The 21,053-nt window shown below is 54.8% G+C and overlaps 1 protein-coding gene across 7 annotated transcripts in view; it reads left to right on the top strand.

Moving 5' to 3' along the window:
* The window catches only part of Prosap (SH3 and multiple ankyrin repeat domains prosap), an 86,428-nt gene extending 65,632 nt beyond the window's left edge, over positions 1-20,796 (top strand). For 4 of the 7 annotated variants that reach the window (XM_076905124.1, XM_076905128.1, XM_076905126.1 and 1 more), the window contains 14 exons: positions 7,433-7,558; positions 10,789-10,969; positions 11,332-11,651; positions 11,811-12,075; positions 13,806-14,457; positions 14,722-14,954; positions 15,562-15,738; positions 15,984-16,194; positions 16,286-16,487; positions 16,548-16,857; positions 16,944-17,137; positions 17,297-17,458; positions 18,744-19,044; positions 19,158-20,796. In XM_076905124.1, coding sequence (XP_076761239.1) covers positions 7,433-7,558; positions 10,789-10,969; positions 11,332-11,651; positions 11,811-12,075; positions 13,806-14,457; positions 14,722-14,954; positions 15,562-15,738; positions 15,984-16,194; positions 16,286-16,487; positions 16,548-16,857; positions 16,944-17,137; positions 17,297-17,458; positions 18,744-19,044; positions 19,158-20,407 — 4,584 coding nt within the window. In that variant the 3' untranslated portion in view covers positions 20,408-20,796. The remainder of the gene's footprint in view (positions 1-7,432; positions 7,559-10,788; positions 10,970-11,331; positions 11,652-11,810; positions 12,076-13,805; positions 14,458-14,721; positions 14,955-15,561; positions 15,739-15,983; positions 16,195-16,285; positions 16,488-16,547; positions 16,858-16,943; positions 17,138-17,296; positions 17,459-18,743; positions 19,045-19,157) is intronic. The other 3 variants (XM_076905130.1, XM_076905131.1, XM_076905129.1) reach the window with 2 other exon arrangements.
* Positions 20,797-21,053: the final 257 nt, after the last annotated feature.

A 21,053-nucleotide genomic window follows, 5' to 3' on the forward strand; every position in this document is an offset into this window, starting at 1 on the left:
CCGATAATGAACTAACGCGACGAATCGCGGCAATTAGCCAACGGGATGATTAACGGAAATTGCTCGCCGTCGCGTCGATAATGCTCGTCTACGATGTTATATTCGTCGCGAATCGAGACACCTCGCGAGGGTTGCGCGTACCCGAGATTCGCCTCGTTATTCCTCCTGCCCCGTTTCGAATCGGGGGAAGACCGTTTACCGCCTCCGGATTCGTTTCTCGTCGCTTGGCGTCGTCTGGCCGCGTTATTAGCCCCAACGGGGACGTGGAAATTAAATGCGAAGGATATCAAGGGTGAGCGGTCGCGAACCAGCCGATGATGGATGGGACACACCGTAGCGAAACGCGGACGAGGGTGGAAAAGAGTTCGCTTCGAAGGACGAGGACGATCGCGAATCAGCGAAAAGAACGAGGGACCAACGGGGAGCGGGGTACAACGTCTCAATTCAACGTTAGTTTGCACCTTCGATCCCTCTCGTTGGCGGTGGTTTTTTTTTTTACGCGATTGAGGAAATCGATCCTCCTTTTTCCCAGCCGATTCGCCGGAAGAGGACTCGGTAATCGTGGGTAAACGGACCGGGCACGACTCTCGGAAACCGGATGACAAAGGCGGAACCAGTTCTAATAACCTGTCTCGTTGGTGGACAAAAAACGGAGACCGGCTTAAGAATCGATAGATACTCGAAACGACCCTCGCTCGCTCGCTCCACTCCTCGATCATCGTTCTTCCTGGAAGAATAGAGTCTCTTTTTTCTCTGGCGCACGCTAAGCGCTTTAATTCTCGATGCTCTCCGCGAGGCTTTTTAGTCCGATCCGACTCCGTGGCCGTTCGATCGGACGGTTCGCTCGAGGGGAAACCGTTCGGTGGTACGAAAACGCGGTGACCGGAACCAGTTCAGTGGGGGTTGGTCCCGCGAGAGGCTTCGAGGGTGAAGTAAAACGGCGAGCAAGCCCGCCCGCGGTCGTTCCCGAACCAGGATTACCCCGATCCCGCGGAAACCCATAATTCCTGTAATAAGGTCATTATCGTGTGACCCGTGACTGGACGACCGGGCCTCGCCACGGACGCACACCGGCGACTCGCTCGCATAAATACAGATTTCCATTTATACCTAGCCGCGTTCGCGTTCGCGCGAGCGCGATGGTATTCCCCGTGTGCGCGAGCGCGCGGGTCCAGCCTGTGTGCACGCGTATTATACGAACTCGCGGACTCATGGCTTCGACAGTGGCGTAACGTCGAAATCCGGGTCAGGCTCGTTCGTCGCGTTCGGTTTAAGGGTGCTCGACCAGCCGCTGGCGTTGAGTGAAGTTTAAATTTAGAGTTTCACCGGGTAAGCGATCGTTCGCGCGCTTCAGAACGACTCGAGCGACGTCGATCCGTCAGACGAGCGAGAAGCGTCGCGGTAACGTCGAGTCGGTGCCGTTCTCCGGTTGCAACGGGACGCGACGCGACGTCGCGTTCGATGAGACCTCGCGAAGGGAACAATGCGACCGATTCTCGACCAGCTCCAGGTCCCACCCCTCTCTGTGATCGAGATTCATCGGATGGTTACGCCACTGCGAGCCGAACAGGACGGTGTATAAACGTCTAGATGCGCACAGCTACGAGAGCGTAGGTACGCGAGAGGGGACCAGGCATACCATCGGCTGTCCATAGCCACCTAAGCAGATTCTGTCCCCAAGGTACGAGCACTCGAGGATTCGTAGCGTTCAATTTGCATTCTAAAGTCCCGGCGATGGTGGAGAAAGAAGCGAAGCCCCCTCGGCGCTAGCCACCGGATCTCTGCGCCGTCTACGCTCCCTTTCGTTCGCCGGTTTATCATTCGTACACGGCCAGCCTGGACAAGTTGCCAGCGAACCCTGTAATCCTCCGCCTAAACAAAGGTCATTTAATGCACGCGTCCTCGGGGATGGTCCACGAACGGGAACGCTCGTTAACCAGAGAGGAACGCGCCACTTTAATTTCCCCTCGACGCTTCGTCGAAGCCACCAGTCGAGAAACGATCTTAGCTGAGAAGGTCTACGATCTGCGCGAAGCACCATCGCGCGGAAGGGTTGGAAGGAAATCGGTCGTTCGGACGTTTAGCGTTTGTTTGCACAGAAAATCGGCGCGAACGCAATCAGGACTGGTCTCGATCGAGGGGTAGGAACAAAGTAGAGGATCGTTGTCTCTGGAACCCGCGGTTTTTACTCGGTTTTTCGAGTCGTTCCGCGATTATCCATCCGTAGAATGAGTTACGCCGATCGGCAGTCATTTTCTCCGCAATTTGTAACCAGTTCCCGGACGGTCGATCGTTACGGTTCTTCTGCCGTGCGAAAGAAACGCCTGGACGAGGAGGAATAACCAGGCTCGAGGGGGGTTAGAGGGGGTTCCGGGGGGTTCTCCAAATTTCATTAGCGAGTCTCGGTTCTCGTCGCGGTGTTTCGATTACGTGCGCGGGATAACCGATAGAGCTTTCGAAGCTCGTTGCGTCAGAGAATCTCCGAAAATCGACAACGGCGATCGGGGTCTCTGCAGCTTTGAATAAAACATGTCCGCCGGCGGAACGCGCCGCGGCACGGTGACGCAATCGGTGTTGCAATCGTCGCGGTTGCATTCTGCGCGAAGACGCGAGACGTCGGATTATTTCCGAGCTCTGGCTTTCATTGCCAGCGCGCCTCGACCGCTTCTGCCGCGAGAGACGGTTTCCTCCGCCTTTTTTTCGACGAGCGACGCTACGAACGAGAGCAAAGGTGGGCGATCGCGTCTCTTCCAGGTCGGTTCGATCGACACGTGGAAAATTTCGACCAGATCGGAGGCAACAATTGCTTGTTTACGATCGGATCCAGCCGCTTATCTTATCGTGTTTAACGAGCAACTAAAATCTTAGCAAATACGCGTCGTCTAATTTCTAATAGAGAGACAATAAATCCAGCCGCGAGCACAGTTCCGTGAAAAATATTTGTCCAAGATACTGGCGGCAAACGCGACAAACAAGTCGCGGTAGTCGAAGCCGATCTGCTCGGTGGACAAACGGATTTATCTGATAAATCAATCAACGATTGACGTGTATCGATAATCGATCGGAGAGCAGACGTCTCCGGGGCGCACGTGAATGAATATCTGGAACACAGCGTCGGCGTCGAGCGTTTTCGCAGCGACGAGACGTCGAAGGAAGCAGTTAAACGGCCGATCGACGATCGTCCCGCTCCCTTAGAGGAGCGCGTCGCTTGCATCGAAGGTTTATGGCTCGTATTTCTTCTTTAACGCCCGCGTTACACTCTCTCCGGGGGAGACGAATTCCCGGATTTCGTAATCGAGGTTGCACCGAGGTGTCCACGCGTTTATGGGCTCCGACAGCGACGTTTCGCAACGAGCGTCTTCATTTTTCGACGATCGTCGCCCGTCGGACGACGAAAATCCTGTGTTTGCCCTAGCAATTTGTACGGTCTCGCGGTGGGCGCTAATTAAACGCGACGCTCGGGTCGTTCGGATAAAAATACGCGAGGGTGACGACCCGGAGGGACCATCAGACGCGCCATCAGAGGCTGGCGGCGACGACGCGCTCGCTGGGTAAAGGGAACGACGTGGAGCCGATCGTCGGGCCCGCGACGTCGACGCTATTTACAAAAACTCGTTTCGCGGTTCGTTGCGAAGGTTAAAGCCGTAACGCTTCTATCTGGGTTGTTCCCGCGCGTTCCTCGCCGCCGTCGTGGACGCACACGAGCTGCCCGAGCTTAACATCGGCAAGGTCCCTTGCCAGACCGCAATTACATCCCATAAAGCACGATTGAGACACGGTTCGACCATTATTCTCCCATACAGGGCCGTACAAAAGGGTCTCGCCGTTTAACGCGCCCCCATACGAGCTCCTCGCTTTCAGAATTTATATACGTACACGCGTGCGTACACGCATGCCACGGCTTTCTCTCTCTCTTTCTCCCTCCCTCTGCCTGCCGCTTTCTGTCGGATGAAACCGAGGAAAAATACCCGAGACCTCGCCGTCGAGGCATCCAGAGGATCGCCCCGGCGTTTTCTTCGTAATTGCGGACGACACCGTCGTTGCTCTTAACTCCGATAGCCCCAGGAAACTTGATGGCGGCCTCCCTCCTCGCGAGAATCACCTCGAACGCTCTCAGGTGTTCTCCGCGGATAACGAAACTCCTTCGAGCTCTCCTCCTCTCGAGTGGAACCTGGCGAACGAACACGCGAGTCACGCGCGACCCCGTCCGTTCCCCTAACCTCGAACACCAATGACGCGATCCTGCGATTCGCGCGATTTCTACGCGTGCTCCACGGAACGATTCGATTTTTCAAATTCGAAGCGAACCCTCCGTCCAAACAGGGTTGCGACGAGCATCCGGCGTAGCAGACGGCGGGACGAGGAGCGTCGCGGCGAAGGAAACGAACGGGGAGAAGAGAAAAAAGAGAAGCGAAACCGGCGAGACCGACTTTCACTCCAAAGACGTAGGTTACGATCTTCTGGGCGACGGTGCGTGTATTTGTTGATATTCGTACTCGACGGGCAGAGGGGAACGAATTACGCAATCGGTTCATTGAGTAATCGCGCGCGAGATAAATTGCCGACGTGCTCGCGAGAACCACCGCTGGACTTGGGGACAGCAGTTTCGAGCGGTGGATTAGCTTCGTTCCGAGGAGCACGTTTCACCGTGGCCCCGCACGGCTTCTTAAATCTTCGCGGAGCAATTAGCGCTAATTAGAGTAAGAGGGCCCCTCGTCCCATTTTTCCGTAGGAGAAGCGCGCGTAATGGCACTCTCGATGCTCGACGACGATTTCGTTCCACCCTGTCTGTGCCTCCGTATTAACCGATAAGCCTCGTAACTGGACCTTGCGGTCGGGATGATTAAGCGAGGTGGCTGCTCGAACGAACGGAAGGTGGAGAACCGAACGGAGCCGGTGATTTAAGAGTGGAAGGATTTAGCGAGTATCCACCGACGGTTTTCGGAACGATTTATCCGTCCAAGGGATTGGGGACCCTGCTGCTAATTGTTTAAAATCGATCGAGCCTCTGCTCGTGGTCGTAGAAAAGATTCGTGGACGCTGGTCCCCGTCTGGGTCCAAGGTAAAGGTGATTATTTAGGTGCGTTGTTAAGTGTCCATGGCAAAATCAACATTTGCCTTTTCTCTTTCGCGTTCTACAAGCTGGAGAGAGAAAGAGAGACAGATAGAAAAGCCTCTCGTTTCCTTCCGGTAGGACTCCTACGTGAGATTCTTTCTTCGAGGCTGGTAAAAAGTTGCGACCATTAGATTCGGTGTGTTTGCACTGGTCCGACAATCGGAAACGAGCTCGTGCTAACGAAGACGAAATTTAACGAACGTCCAGGTCGAGTTTCCTCCTCTGTCCCTGCCTTTTTTTCTTCGTTCACCGTCTACCCCGGTTACGGAAGGCGGTTGAAGGTAGTTAACGATCGCGAGTAACTCCCGTCGATGAGCGACGGACGAGCGCGTCAGCCCAACCTTCGGTTTACGCCTCGGAAAACCAGGTCGGTCCAGACGTTGCTCGACCGTCCGCGAAAATGGTACGCGTTGGCAGCCTGCCACGCGTGCCTCGAGTTTCCGTGTTCAACGAGGAGACAGCTTCCCTCGTCGTTTTAAACACCCGTGCTACGAAACTGTCACGTCGTTTCGTTCTGAAAACGATTCGACCCTTCCGCGAACTCCCGATTACTCTCGCAAGAGGTACCGTTTCCGAGCTGCCGCTGCCGAGATTAATCCAGATGAAGCGAGCCACGGCCATTCCCAGCCCGTGACGCGTGGAAAGAGTTCGGGTGAACGAAAAAGACTGAATTGAATTCGCGGATTAAGGGTTCCCCGGGGCCCTCGGAAGCCCGCGTTTGAACCGCGCGCGCATACAAATTGGTAGGAACTCGTAAAAACTCCGCGCGACAAAGCCACCTACACGGAACGACCGATTCCACGAAGGGAACGAAGGGAACGAAGGGACGTCGCTTTGTCCGTCTCGCTTTTCTCCCTTTTCGTGGGTTTTTTTCAAGGCTGATCCCCTCGCTCTCTGTTCTCCTCCGTCTCTGTCAGCCACACCCCTTGCCCGCGCGCATCAGAGACGTTTTAAACGGGGTAGGGGGCCAGAGAGACGCTCGCGCACCTCGGTACTTTGGTTCGAGGCCTTTAATTTGGCACGTGTTCCACTCTTGGCTATTGTTGCCGTGATTGTTGGGTGGATCACTCTTTCCTCTCGCTCTGTCTGTGCCCCACACCCCCGGCTCCGTCGTTGGTTTTTGCGGTAAACGTCGACGCGGTCGTGTGCGATGCGCCGGTGTCCGTCTCCCGTCTACCAATACACACGCGCGCGGAGCGGCCGGCACGTGTTTCGCTTCTTCGTGCCCGTTTTTCGCGCCGCGGGCGACTTTCCATCGGCACGAAACGTTTCCGACAAGTTGAACGCGTCCAATACGCTCGTGATCCCTCCGTGAGCGGCGTTCAGCACGCGAGTCCACGGCCCTCGGGAGCTCCGCGCGAGAATACCAACTTGGTACCATTGTTCGAGGGATCAGTGCCAAGTAGTTTGCGAGGGGAACGATCACCGACAGGTTCTCCGATCGCGCGAGGCTTTTCATTTCACGGAGACGCGTTTATTTCTTCAAGTCGATTCGCACGATTCGATCGTGGATCTCCTCGCCAAGGCGTCGTTTTCGCTATTCCGCTTCGAATCGACCAACTCTCTCGCCTGTCGCTTAACGAACGGCTTCGAGTGGATCGACGCCGAGAGTGGTTCACATTTGACCCGTTTTCAAGCCGCGGCGAGCAACGAAACCGGGCCATTCGTTTAGCTTAATAACGCTCCCGGCTCGTTGGTCGACTTTCGTTTTTCACGGCGACTGGTTTTTCGCGAGTACGCTCGCGCAGGATTAACGGTCGCGGGCCAACGTGGTCCTGCGGACGCGGACGCGCCGCTTTATTCCCGCTCGCTGTCCCGTTTCTTCCCTGGAAGAGAATTGAAATACCCCTCTTCTTAAGGAAGTCTTCCGATTCCGCGAAGATCGTTGCCTGTCTCTGGCTGGCGAGCGCAAATAGTAGGTCGCGCGTGGACAGAAAAACTCGCTGTCGCGAAGAAGCCGTGAAATCGAAGCCCGTCACTTCGACGACCGTTCGATCCGCGAGGAAAGGAAGGGCGAAGAGCAGCGCCAGGCACCTCGCGATCGAAACGCGTTTCGCTCCGTAGCCTCGTTGGATAACAACCCTCGTACGATATCGCCTTGCACGGTAACGAAATGTAACAAATTCACGGTGACGTCGATCTGGCGATCGTCTCTCCACGGAGCGATCGGTTCCCGTTCGATTCGAAGCGTACATCCGCCCTCCGAGTACCCTTGTTGCATGCGAATAGTATGTGTTGCTAGTAGAACGGGGGTGGCGGGTCGCTGTATCCGCGGGACGGGTCTTCGATTGATCCAGACTTTGCGATGGTTTACAGGAGCTGAAGGAGAGCTTCAATTACGGCTTGTTCTGCCCGCCCGTGAATGGAAAAGCCGGGAAATTCTTGGACGAGGAACGCCGCCTCGGCGATTATCCCTTCAATGGACCCGTTGGCTACTTGGAGGTAAGACACCTTTTTCAATTCTATCCAGTGGTGTTCGCTGGTTAACATCGCGTGCGAGCAACGACCCCCGCGATATTAATAAGGGTTGTGATAAGGGTTAATTCGAACAAGAACGTTTCGTTTCTATCGGGTCACTCGGTATAGAACGACGCCACGGTTACTCGGGTCGATTCCAGCGATAGCATCCTCGACCGCTAATGGGTTAATTTGAATTTTCATCCCTGACCTCGAGACCATTCCGCTCGAGGAGTGGTGGGACGACTGAATGCTGGGTGGTTGAAATGGGCTCGCGCGATGGACGAGGGCGCATTGACGCGGACAAAATGGTTATTTCAGCTACAAGATTGCTCGAGCCCATTGACGTCCGTGTTAGCCTGTCAAAGGAAACGGGAGCGAAAGAATCGCGAGAGGGGAAACGCGGGGTTCTCTGCATCCCCACGCGTCGAAGGGGTAGGGTTCGCGCGGCTATTTTCGCCGTGGATCTATTTTATACACCGGACGAGCAAACGATCCGCGAGGGAACAGGTGTCGGGAGGGAAGAGATCGGTGGCGAGCCGAGTCCTCCGTCATCGACGTACCGCGCGCGCGTCCTCGACGGGAGGGAAAGGTTAGAGCGTGACCGTGAGGCGGAAAAACGAGCGGCGCCACACGCGTTATGAATTCGTTCGATGCGCGGCTCGCTCGGTTTTTCGACGAAATAATTATCATACGCTATCGATCACTCGCTCGATGAGAAGAGGCGCTCGACGGGCATGCGACTGCGCGTGTTCGTTCGAAGCCCTCGGAATGCGATCCAGATGAAAAACAACGAGCGAAGGTACGCGTTGGAACGTCAGTGTCGATCGAGAGGCGAAACCGATCCGTGGACGAGAAGAAAGCCAGCCTCTTTTCCGTTCGTCGAGGAATATTTCGGCGAACGAGGGAGGAGAGTCGATAATATCCCTGACGAGCCGAGCCGTGGAGGATCGCGTTAGGCAAATGCAGACATGGAAGGCCTCGCATCCGGGAGTCGATGCACCGCGACAGTGACTGGTGAAACGGTGGTTCGTGAAAAACAAATAATCCCGCGGTCGGTTAACGAGATCTGGATCTTGCCCGCGGTTTTCTTGCGTAACCGGATCTAGTTCTCATCTTGGTGCTCCTCTTCTTCGCGGCTTGTCTCCGTTGACGCGATCGGTTCCAGTGCCGATAGCACGGTCGCTCTCGCCGCGAGGATTCACTTTCTGGGATACAGGCGGACTCGCGCGTGTGATTACCTTCTACGATACCGATTTCTCGAGCGTCGTTCCCGTTCGATTCGACGCGCGCCTAGAGTCGTCGCGATCGCGGCGAGCCACCAGTGGCGTCGGAGTACAGCGAATTTTCGTGCCAGCGTCGAAACGAAAGAGTGTCTCTCGATGGGGAACGCGGGTTATCGCGTAGCCACCGTGCGCGATCAGCGACGAGGCGCGTCGGTACCGTGATGGCGGCCAAGCGCACGGGGGTTAGGCGATTCGCTTTTCATCGTCGCATAATTAATGCGAGCTCGTTCGCGTTAATTAGACGGTGAGAGTTTCTCTTGGCGGAGGGGGGGACGAAGTAGAGGATCGGCCACGGTGAGTTAGTTTTTCGCGGCGCGGCGACCTTGAGCAAGTCGGCGAGGATTTTCAGCCCGTCCGTTTCGCGAAATATTTCAACGTCGAGCCGGTGGATGTAGATAAACTGCGAACGTCCGAAGATGGTACGCACGGCGTGTTTTACTTTTTCTGGTGGCGCGCGGCTTAACTTGCGCGCAATAACGCGGCCAGCGTATAGGACGTGGATAGAAATAAATACGCGAGGTTAGACAGGCTCATAGATCACACCGGTATTCGGTACCATCGGTATTCGCGAAGGAACGGCGCGTTCCATCGTCGTTCTTTTCTTTCATTTTCTTCTTCTCTCTCCTCCTCCTCTGCCCGCCGTGCTCATCGATCGCGCGCGAGCGCCGAACAGCGAGCCGGCGAACGGATCTCGTTACGCGAGATTCACTTTCAGGGACGAGAGAGCTGACTCACGAACCGCGAAGAGAGGCCTCGACTCTGGCGAACGCGCGTGTATCGGCTCGCGAAAGCCCGATCCGCGGCTAAAATCCGCCGCTTATCGGTCCCGTGCTATCTGTCGCGTGACGTCGCCGCGTTACCGTTTAAAAATCGTGTGACGCGCGGTATGTGACTCGAGCGGGACGACGAGTGTCCCCAGCGAACGATTGATAAGACACCGCGGAAATCGCACGAAAACGGGGAGTAATCGTTCAAAGCGAGGGGGGCAATTAACGAGCGAGTCCCGCGGTTACTTTCATCGAGCAAGTATGCCGATTACGCGTAGGTATCGCAGTTAAGGAGCGACCGCGAGAGCGTAATTAAACGCGCGTTCCCCACGGGGTATTTGATAAAACCATCGAGCCTCGTAGTAACGTGATTTAAGCGTCGTCGAGCGTCGGTCACGGCGCGATCCATCGCGCTGGAACGAGGGAAAAGTCGGCGACGAGGAGAAGGCCGAGTCGCGGTTACCCGCGTGCGATCCTCGTCGAAGCCAGCACCGTTAAGCGCACCGAGGGAATACCGAGCGCGCCGCGACTCGCTCGCAGAGTTCACGGTCAAAGTTCGCCGGCTGACTTTTCCGTTCGCCGGTGTGCAGAGGGCCCGCTCTTCGAGCAGGTTGATCGGCGAAACGAGGAGTCGGTGTGCACGGTGGTGGTGGTGGTGGTTGCACGTAAATGTAACGAGGGGGAGGACGAGACGAGGGGGATGATAAACGCCGAGTTCCCGTGCACGACAACGAGCCATCTCTCTAATCTGCGTTACAACTCGATTCCGTTGATAATCATAATTGCTGCTAACGGTAGTCATTAGCAGCGCGGTCCTAGCCGCGGCGTTGCCTATCCGCCGGTAATCTAACGCTATAAAGCTCGACGCCTCCGATAATTACAAAGAAGCCAGAGGCCATCAGGAAGCTACAGGGTGTAATCCCCTGCGTTGGATCATTTTGTACGAGGGGGGGAAAAAAGAAACGCGAGCGATACGCGATCCCGCCATACGCGCGCGTTAAGACACGGAATTTCGATCGATGCTATCGCTGGGAACCGATAACGTCGTTCCCATTGTCGACGGGAAATTCGTCGAAAGCTCGCAGGCTACGCGTCATCGAGTCGATGTTTCGTAACCAGTCGAAAGCCACCGTTGATCGTGGTATCGGTTTTGAATTCGCAGCTCAAGTACAAGAGGCGGGTCTACAAGATGCTGCACCTGGACGAGAAACAGCTGAAGGCGATGCACACGAGGACGAACTTGCGGAGGTTGCTGGAGTACGTGGCGAACAGCCAGGTGGAGAAGATCGCCAAGATGTGCAGCAAGGGTCTGGATCCGAATTTTCACTGCCAGGAGACGGGAGGTAAAAATCGATCCGTGATTTTCGATCGGAGGGGTCGTTCGAGAGGCGAGCTTTAAGGGTGGAAGTGGTTCTTCCTCTTCCTCGTCCTCTGCTTCTCGCTGTTCGTTGGCGAAACTCGGTCGCGGGGGATAACTGTATTCGGCGAACGGGTGTGTATGCCCCGTTCGGCTAATTGTAGACTCGCGACCGCGCGTTCGCGTTCTGTCCACGTCGCCTCGGGACAAGATGCCGACCTTGGGGCCGCGTAAACGGTTATCAGATATCCTCGTGGTCGTCGGCACCGCCGCGAGGTCGGCGTTTCGCGTCTACTGCTAGCCGGGGGAACGTCGAACGCTTTAAAAATCGTCGCGTCCTTCTTCCAGAGACACCGCTGACCCTGGCCACGACCCTGAAGAAACCGTCGAAGGTGATAATAGCGCTGGTGAACGGCGGGGCGCTGCTCGATTACCGAACGAAGGAGGGCCTGACTGCGATGCACCTCGCCGTCGAGAGGAACAGTTTGGAGGCGGTGAAAACGCTGCTCGAGCTTGGCGCCAGCCCCAACTACAAGGACACCAAGGGGTTGACGCCGCTCTATTACAGCGTGATCCACAAGACCGACCCGATGCTCTGCGAGACGCTGCTGCACGACCACGCGACGATCGGCGCCCAGGATTTGCAGGGCTGGCAGGAAGTGCATCAGGTCTCGCCGCGATATAGAATTTTTTCTTTCTCCACGTTCTAAATATACGAGCCGCGGCGCGCGGGGCGAGGGATTTAAAGGACAGGGGACGCGCGAAGCCGCGTAGGTTTAATTATAAGCGTCGTCCCCTTCGATAATCGATACTCGTGTTGTCCGCAGGCCTGCCGCAACAACCTGGTCCAGCACCTGGATCACTTGCTCTTCTACGGGGCGGACATGAACGCGCGTAACGCGTCCGGCAATACACCGTTGCACGTTTGCGCGGTGAACAACACGGACTCCTCTTGCATACGCCAGTTGCTGTTCAGAGGCGCGCAGAAGGACAGCCTGAACTACGCGAACCAGACGCCGTACCAGGTCGCGGTGATCGCTGGGAACATGGAGCTGGCCGAGGTCATCAAGAACTACCAGCCGGAGGAAGTGGGTGAGTGCGAGCGTCGCGCCGCGAACCCACGAAATTCGCCTTAGAATCGAGCCCCTTCCTCCGATACGGACCACCTCGTTTCCGCGATCGATCACGATCCATCGTCTCCGGCTGACGCTGCTCCGGTTTTCGCTCGCTCTCGGACTTATCTCGCCGCCGATTCCGGCTCAACTACGAACGATAAGCGATGATAATCGGCGATTATCAGCGGCTAATAAATTGGATTCGTACGATTCATCGAGTTCGTCTGAAACTGTTGATAGAAGACTCGCGGTCGCGTCCTCGCATGCGCGTGTATATTCCTGTTGGACGCGGTTATCTGATAAACCGCGGACATCGATCGACCGTTCGTAAATCGTTCGCGACGCAGTCTCGTCCTCGCGAATATTAGTAGTAGCCCGGCATGTGCATGTAAGTAGAGTGCTTAATATCGTTCTCCCCTCTTTCGAGGGGAGAATACGCTTCACCGCTTGCTCGTAGCGTAGCGAACAAGTAGCTAAATGGCGAACCCCGTAGACTAGTCGAATAGTGTAAATATCCGTGTATCTATATTCACGTATACATAATTGTGCGCCCATCTGTGTCTGTGCTGTATGACAGAAGTATATAAAATTTTGTAAAAGTCTGATGGGATTCTTTGGTGGTGATGGTCTTGTAAGACGTCGAGTATCTCTGTAACGATCTAACGACTGGAATAACGACTGAACTTTGATCGCTTTTTGAGAGTAACTACTAATGACACGCCGTATTCTTTGTTTTCCTTTCTTGTTTCTCTTCGCCTTTTTTTTTCTGGTCGTTCTTTTGGTCCCTCGAGCGACGTCGTTGTTGTCGGATTTGCTTCGAGCCGTCGAGAGAACGACGCGAACGAAAGGAGAAAGATAAATCCAGCAGCATCGAGGTCGCGGGAACAAGTTGATTAGCAATGTTTGGTAGTTTTCGACGTATGTACTCGGGTGAGTTCACGGTGCACCGTCGCGGACCATTGGAATTTCCGTGGTTTTAAGGAAACGAAGAATCGTCGACGCGGGGTCGCAGCGAAGTTCCAGTGGTCGTGGCTCGAGATACCGCCGTGTCCGCACCGGAAACTATGTACCGAATGGTTATGTATCAATGGCACCCTATAACCACGGGCACAGTATTGTATCGTACAAAACGGATACAAGCCGTATCGCTCGGTACCGAGTCGAATTGCGCGACTCTTGCGTGTGCTTCTCACCGCTTTCTTTTGTACAACAGAGTGACTAACAGTAACGTCGTACGCCGACTCGTGTACGTGTGCGTGTGTATGTGTCTCTGCCGGCAGCTTGTAAACGGTCGTCGAACGATCTTCCGCTTTTTTCATTTTCCTTTTTTCTCTCCCCTTTTTTTGGGGGAAACACGCCAGACGAAAAGCACGCTTCGAGCGTGCGCGCGCTCAGAAAGAGAACGAGCGAAAGAGGGCGAGAGAATGAGAGCGAGATGAAACACTTTGTACAGTAAAGAAAAGAAACAAAATGTTTACCAGGGATTCGAAATTCGGGGTCGAGAGACGCGCGCATTGATCGCACTCGTAAAGAGCGTGAGAGAGAGTGAGAGAGAGAGAGAGAAAGGGAGGGAGAGAAAGAGAGAGAGAGACGATATAGGGAGAGGTCGCTCAAAGGGAAGACGCGCGATACCTTCGAAGAGCGTCGCCTACTTGTAAGGCTAAGTAATCCTTTCTTTACTTAACCTTGCAACCCTCGATTTTCCAGTACCGTTTAAAGGGCCGCCACGCTACAACCCGAAACGACGCTCGGTGGCCTTCGCCGGCTTGTCCACGATGACCACCAGCTGCTCGGCCAGTAACTTGGGCACCCTGACCAGGATACCGTCCGCGGAACAGCAACAGCAACAGCACGGATCTAGCGGAACGAACGGTGGTGGTAGCCTGACCAGAACGATCTCGGTGGAGCAGTACGCGAGCACCGTCAACGCGGTAACGAGAGTCCCGTCCGGCGAGCAATACGCGACCGGGAACCTCGCCAGAGTACCGTCCACGGAACAACAACAGTATCCATCCGCCGGGACCCTGAACAGAGTACCGTCCTCGGAACAATACGCCAGCCCAATAGCTACCGGTACCACCACCGTGGCCAGGGTGATCACTGGTGAGCAATACTCGACGATCGCCGCCGGGACGCTCACCAGAGTACCGTCCACCGAGCAGTACGCGAACAGTATCGCGAGGACGATGGACGGGCATCGTCCGAGCATCGCCAGAGTACCGTCCATCGAAGGAACCAGAAACGAGCTACAGAGAATACCGTCCGAACAGCACGTCACAGGCAGATCCATCGAGCAGAACGGTCTACGGATTACCTCGGACTACCAGAGCCCGAATTCGCTGAGGGATCCTAACGCGAGGTAAGCATAAACTGTCTTTGCGATCCATCTCGCGGACACCCCCACGTCCCGCTTACCCGAATCACGATCCGTTCGAATCAGAACCGGTCGAACGACCACGATTCGTACCAATTCGTCTGCGAGCGAACGACACTCGGGTCGGGCACACACGCGCGTTCTCCAAGCAAAGACAATTTACGCTAATCTCGTAAGATTTAGTCGAGCATCAAGGTCGAACGTTTGCCAAGCGTTCGACGCCTATACGAGTTCCGCTCCCATTTCAAGATTGCCAGCCACCGCGGCGGAGAACTATCAGAACGTAAGAATGGAGGGGCTGACGAGGCTGCAAGAACACCGGCTCGAGCTCCAGCACCGTCTCGACATGCACAGAACGATGGAGATGCCGCCGTCGCCGTCGCCGAGCAGCAGGAGTCTAGCTCCTTTCAGCTCGGCTAGTTCGAGCCTATCCGAAGGCAGCAATCAACCGTCCGGCGAAGATTCCGCCAGCATCGTCACAGGTATACACACTGGTTTATTTTCTTCGACTTTTACCCCTCTCTGTCGCGGCGACAGAGAAACAGGCAGAGAGAGAAAAAGAGAGAGAGAGAGAGAAGAAACGCCAACAACGAAAGCACATCTCGCTTCATCAATGAAGAGATCTCGAGAGATCCGGCTCTCCGTATATGCGTTTTGGGTACCGTGAACCGACACGGAGACCAGTGTATCTTTATATATTTGGCGCGACTCGAACGTCGAACCATCACCATCGGAAATGATATGCGATGCTGGACGTTTGATGACGTTTGATTATCGGAACGACGGCGAAGCGATGCGCGGTGCATCCGCGCGTCTTAGCGGATGTAACGTCAGCAACCTAGACACTAGTAGTTCCGTTACCGCCCATCCACTCTCTCTACGTATACGTAGTTTGACAGTTTTCCGGGAAAATAAGAAAATAAAAGAAAAGTAAGCGGGTTCTTTCCCGCGTTACGTTAAGTTCTAGCGCCTTTACTCTCCAGTCGAGAATCTAGCGTTGCATGAGGTTCATCGCTCTAAGACCTCGACGAGCCGATCGAACGACGTCAGCTCTCAATCGAACGATCTTTTGTTCCGTGAATTTTCTAGACAAGAGTCTCGGCGATACAGCGTCCGACGTGATTAGCGACAGTTCCGGGGTCGGAACCTCGCAGTCGGACACTACTAATTCCCTATCGATCCCCGGGACCACGGTCGTCTGCGTCGAGAGCTACAACAGCGGGATTCTAGGCCATCTGAACATCAATCAAGGAGATATCTTGGAAGGTACTGACGATGTTGTTTTCGCATCTCCTCCGCTGCGTCGACCGTACCTTCGCGCCATTGCGACTCTCCCACGAAACCACCAAGCTTCTCTGACAATCCATCGAGTATATATATATATACGAACAGACCTTTTCTCGCGTACGACGAAATTCATCGATTTACACTATTCCTCTATCTCTCTACATAGCTTCCCAAGCTCTATCCTCGTTGAATAACGCGACGGTATAACACGTGTTTTCGCACAGTCACCGGAGCGACCGATTGCGGCCTTCTCGAGGGGGTGCTTCGAGGCCAAGGCACGGGCCTGTTCCCGGCGCATTGCGTGCAAGAAGTCAGGCTTCGTCACACCAACATCCCGCTGGGCCCTCAGCCGGCCAGGGACGCGCGGAACAGAGTGCTGGGCCGTAGAGAATCGCAGCACAAGTATTTCGCTACCGCGCCTAGATTGAAGAAACCGTGAGTCGCTTCTAGATTACCTCAAGACGATGCGATTCGATGCATTTCGGAGAAACTAACCGATGCCCTTTGCGAATTTAACGATCCTCAGAGTCACGGCCGAGCCTCGTACCGTGGTGCTGCACCGCTCGAGTAAAGGTTTCGGGTTCGTACTGCGAGGCGCCAAGGCAACCTCGCCCTTGATGGAACTGACTCCCTCGGCCAGGTATCCTGCTCTGCAGTACCTGGACGACGTCGATCAAGGAGGAGTAGCCGACCTGGCTGGCCTCCGAAGAGGAGACTTTCTCATCCAAGTAAGTCGAACCTCCAAACGCGCCCCCTTTCACGTAACCGATACGTCGTGCATTTCGCAGATCAACGGCGAGGACGTGACAACGGCGTCGCACGAACGCGTGGTCGACCTGATCCGGAAATCCGGCCAGTTGGTCAGAATGACGGTGGTCTCGCCGATGATCAGCCTTCCGAACTCCCAATCGGCAGCGCTGCTGCCAACTAGTCAACCCATTCAGAGACAGTACGCGACGCTTCCGCGCAAAGGTAACGCGAACGTGGTGATCGGCGGCACGCTTGGCAGATCGCCGGCACCGATGCCGCCGCGGAGGGACCCGAAGACGACCCTGAGCGTCGGTCGAGCGCGAGCAAGATCGATGGTCGCTGGATTAGGTAAGCAATGGCGCTTGCGAACAGCTCGGGACTTCTGTCCTCCCTCGGGAAACTGTTTCACCGAGTTTTGCTGCTGTGGAATGTAGAAGGTGGCGGCGAAAGGGAGGACCGCGACGAGATCACATCGACTGGGGCGAAATCGAGTAGCGCGGAGTCGATCCACCTTCCTCAGCAACCGTCGACAGGGCCCAATACCGGGCAGAACACGCCTGTACAGCCGAGAACGGCCAGTATTCGATCGAGACCTACCTCCAGTAGGATCACTGCCGCGGAACTGGAGGTACATACACATAAACCACCTGCGCATACGTACGAGAACCACACGGCAATGATTATACCGTTGCTCGGCCACGAACGATGCCGCTTTTTTTTATTCTCCTAGAATGGCATTGCACGAACGAATCAATGGCTTCTCAGCTTTGTCCTTCCTTTCTTCCAGGAACTATTTCAGCGGCAGCAAGGTAGTACCAGTGGTCAGTACAGCTCGTCTATGATGAGCTCTCACTTTCAAACTGGTCAAGCTACCAAGTCGCATCCTTCCTCGCCTGCAAAGACCGGCAGGGTATACGCGAGCGTAGCGGAAATGAAACGCAAAGGCAAAGTAAGGACACTTCCCTACGAAGGTTAATCGTGTATTTTCTCTTCTAGTCTGTGCCTCTGTAGTGGATATATCGTATGTTGCCATCGAAGCGCGACCCTTCCTCTGGGTGGAACGCGGTAGACCTCTGACGACGTGGCTGGGGGTAGAATTTAAGGGAGGCACCCTTAAAGCGCTTCTTCTAAGGATTTTCCACGGGAAACGTGAAAAAGAGAACAGAGAAGGAAACGCGAAAACGTTTCTGCTTGAATGTACGTGACCGTGAGAATCCCTAGAAGCGGCAGGTCCTCTTCAGTTTTAAACTCCGATTAATACAATTGCCCGTAATAATGCAATTTAAGTAAACTACTTGTGGTTAGAGTGGATCCTTGTTGTCGGCGACCCGGTCGTAGAGTTTCTCTCCCGATTCGATTAGTAGCCGCCCCCCCTCGTATTCTTTCCTTAATAACCATCGTCGATATGCTCCGGATTGGTCGCAATTGTCTCGAAGACTTTTTCAGGGAGGCTAAACGATGCATGTACCCTGGTGGGAGGGGTGGGGCGGGCGATGGTGGCTGGATTTTTCTTTTTTACGCATGTGTGTTATAGTTTTCTCGCAAGCCAGCACGAGTGTACAGCAAGGGGCGTTCCTGGTACGAGAGAGACAACGAGGACGACTTATATTACTGATCGAAAATACTTTCTTTCTAGCGCGTCCGTGACTTGCATGATTCCAGGTGACTAAGCCCATTTGCTAATGAAAATCCGATGCCCGAAAGGGCATCGGGTATCACCTTCAGCTTTACGAACACGCCTCGCAGAACTAACGATGTGTATCCATGAAACGAAACGTTTTAATTACTTTGCTTTCACTCTCTGCAACCCAACGTGACCCCCGTGCACCGGCGTGCATAATCAGACCCCGCGCACGCTTAATTAACGTGGTTCCGCGTGCCTGACGTTCTACCACCCCTCAAATTTCCACGTACCTCGAATCGTTCGATATCTCGAAACGTTTAACTCGTTCGTTACCGCACTCGTCTATGGCGCGAATTACATAAATTGTTACGGTAACGAACATGTTAAAGAGAGACAGAGAGAGAGACACAGAGACAGAGAACACCGCGAATGCATTTCTACACGTGAACGCGCACACGTGCAGACGTTCTCGGGGTTTCAGTTACTTGTTGCGTTACAGTAGTGCGAGCTATGTATATGCGTCCAGCTATTGTCTCTTGTGACCGCTGCTCCTGCAGGCTCGCCTCCCCCGAATCGTATCTCCCAATGGGTTTGGTTCGTTTGTTCGCAGTCCAACTCGAGAGTACGGTTCTTTGGTGGACTGGGCGGTGGTTCTGATCTCCACCGGGACTTCCACAGCACGCCAGACTTGAACGTGCAGGTGCAGTCGTCGATCTTAGCGCCGAAAGGGCACAGAAGCCAGGAGGACGTGAACGCGTTGAACGGTAGAAACGGTCTTCCGCCACCGAATCATCCGCCGCCTCCGCCACCGGTCGGACAGGTCGTCAAAGTGAACGTGGGCGCGAACGTTCCGGACGTGGTCACACCAGCCTCTGTCTACGACAATATGGCTCACATACAGCAGGTCAAAGGTGCCGTATACCGCGAGGATATATTTTTACGTCCGTTTCCATCCACCTCTCGATTGTTCGCCAGTCGACTAGCAAAGATAACGCGCATAATTATCCGTTTCCGTCCCGTTTAGAATTGGCAGCCGCGACCGCGGACGGCGGCTACGGCGTGATGTCCAGCTTCCGACCATCGAACAGCGCCAAGTTGTACGCCTCGCCAGAGGACATGAAGACGGTTGGATACCGCTCTCGCAGCCTACCAGCGCACACGACCCGTTGCCACGTGAGGAAGTCGCACAGTTTGCGCACCACCAACAACACCACGTTCAAACCGTTGAACAACCAGCAGACCGCGAACAACACCGTCAGCAACAACAACCAGGTGAACAACAACCAGGCGAACAATCAGTACGCTCAACCGTTGAAGACGAACAGAAGCCACAGCACGGCAGGCATCCGGGAGAGGAAGAAGAAAGGCGTCACCACCAGTTCCTCCATTACGAACCTCTCGTCGGTGACGAATAACAATAACAACAACAATAACAATAATAACAACAGTGGGAACACCGTGGCGAACACGGCGCCTCCGATCCCGGAACCGGATTACAGCCTGTCCGAGTCGGAGAACGACGAGGGCGAAGAGGAGACCGACGACGACGCTGAATCGGAGATCGCGAAGGAACTGGAAAAGGCGGCTGCGAGGGAGAAGTTGGAGTCGACCAGAGAGACGTCGGGGAACTCGAACACGTCCGGGTCCAGCTCGTCTGGCAGCAGTTCGTTGCCGCACTCGTTCAGCGTCGAGGAGATCCAGAAAGTCCGGACCCAGCTGAAGTCCTCGAAGAGTCATCCGAACGACTTTCTGTTGCAGCAGACGCAGCAGTCACTCGCGGAGGACGGCGACAACAGCTCGAGCGGCGTCAGTTCCGATCAGGACGTGCCGGTGGGCCCGCCGACGGGTTTCGACGACACGACCGCGAGGAATATCGCGAACGAAACGGCGCAACACCCGACTGTAGCGGTGCTATCGGCAGGCAGCATCGAGAAAGAGACCAATACGAAGAGAACGAGCTACGGTGGCAGCGGATTGCTGACCAGACACGCGGTCAGCTTGGCTCAATTGCCGCCGCCGATCGAGGCGGACGCTGAGGAACAGAGCAACGACCTCTTCGTGCCTCCGCCACCGGAATTCAACGCTGGACCGTCGGCTGGCAACGGAGACGAGCTGGTGTTCGCGCCACCTCCGCAGTTCTGCGACAACAAGCAACAACAGCCGCAGCAACAGCAGCAGCAGCAACAACAGAATCGCGTGAAGATCATCGGCGCGATACCGAAAGTTACCAACAGTCAAGTGAAGGCTTCCGGTGGACGGTTGCACAATCAGTGAATGTTGAAGAGGATCCTTTGGGAACGATCGCCGATGAACGGGGACGATTCGAGTCGCGTGATCGTGGATCACGATTTGCCAGAGTCAATTTAATCTTTTCCGTATTAACCTGAAACCCTATCGACGGATACCAGCCCGTCCCGTCATCGAGGCGACGATTAAACTTGTTCGATCGCTAAACAAGCATATATATATACACGTATATATATACACGATACGATTTTTTGCAATAAATTTTTTCACCGACAGCGTTCCCCGCGTCCGAGCAAATTTTTGTAAGAATCGAGAGAATACGCGCGTCGTCCCTATCTCGACTATTCGTACTTTGGTCAAGCGTCTGTGGTAGTTCAGCGAACGGGGGGTATTTCAGTGAATTTTTACCGTAAAAACCTAGTAATACGAACCGTAGGAGCGATACAGAGTTGCAGAGTTCAAGAGATATGTAACGTACGCGCGCGCGCGATGCTTTCTATCCGCGAAGCGGCTTGACGCCGTGTTTTATGAACGCCGCAGTCCTCCCGTAGCCGTCTCGAGGATTGGCCTAAGGGGTGAACGACGGGAAGGGAAAAGATCCGCAAACCGTACCGTAGGCTCTCGTAATTAGAGGGAAGAGCGAAAGAGAATAGTTGTATGCGATACGCGCGTC

Source organism: Xylocopa sonorina, chromosome 11 (genome assembly GCF_050948175.1).
Source record: "Xylocopa sonorina isolate GNS202 chromosome 11, iyXylSono1_principal, whole genome shotgun sequence".
NCBI lineage: Eukaryota > Metazoa > Arthropoda > Insecta > Hymenoptera > Apidae > Xylocopa > Xylocopa sonorina.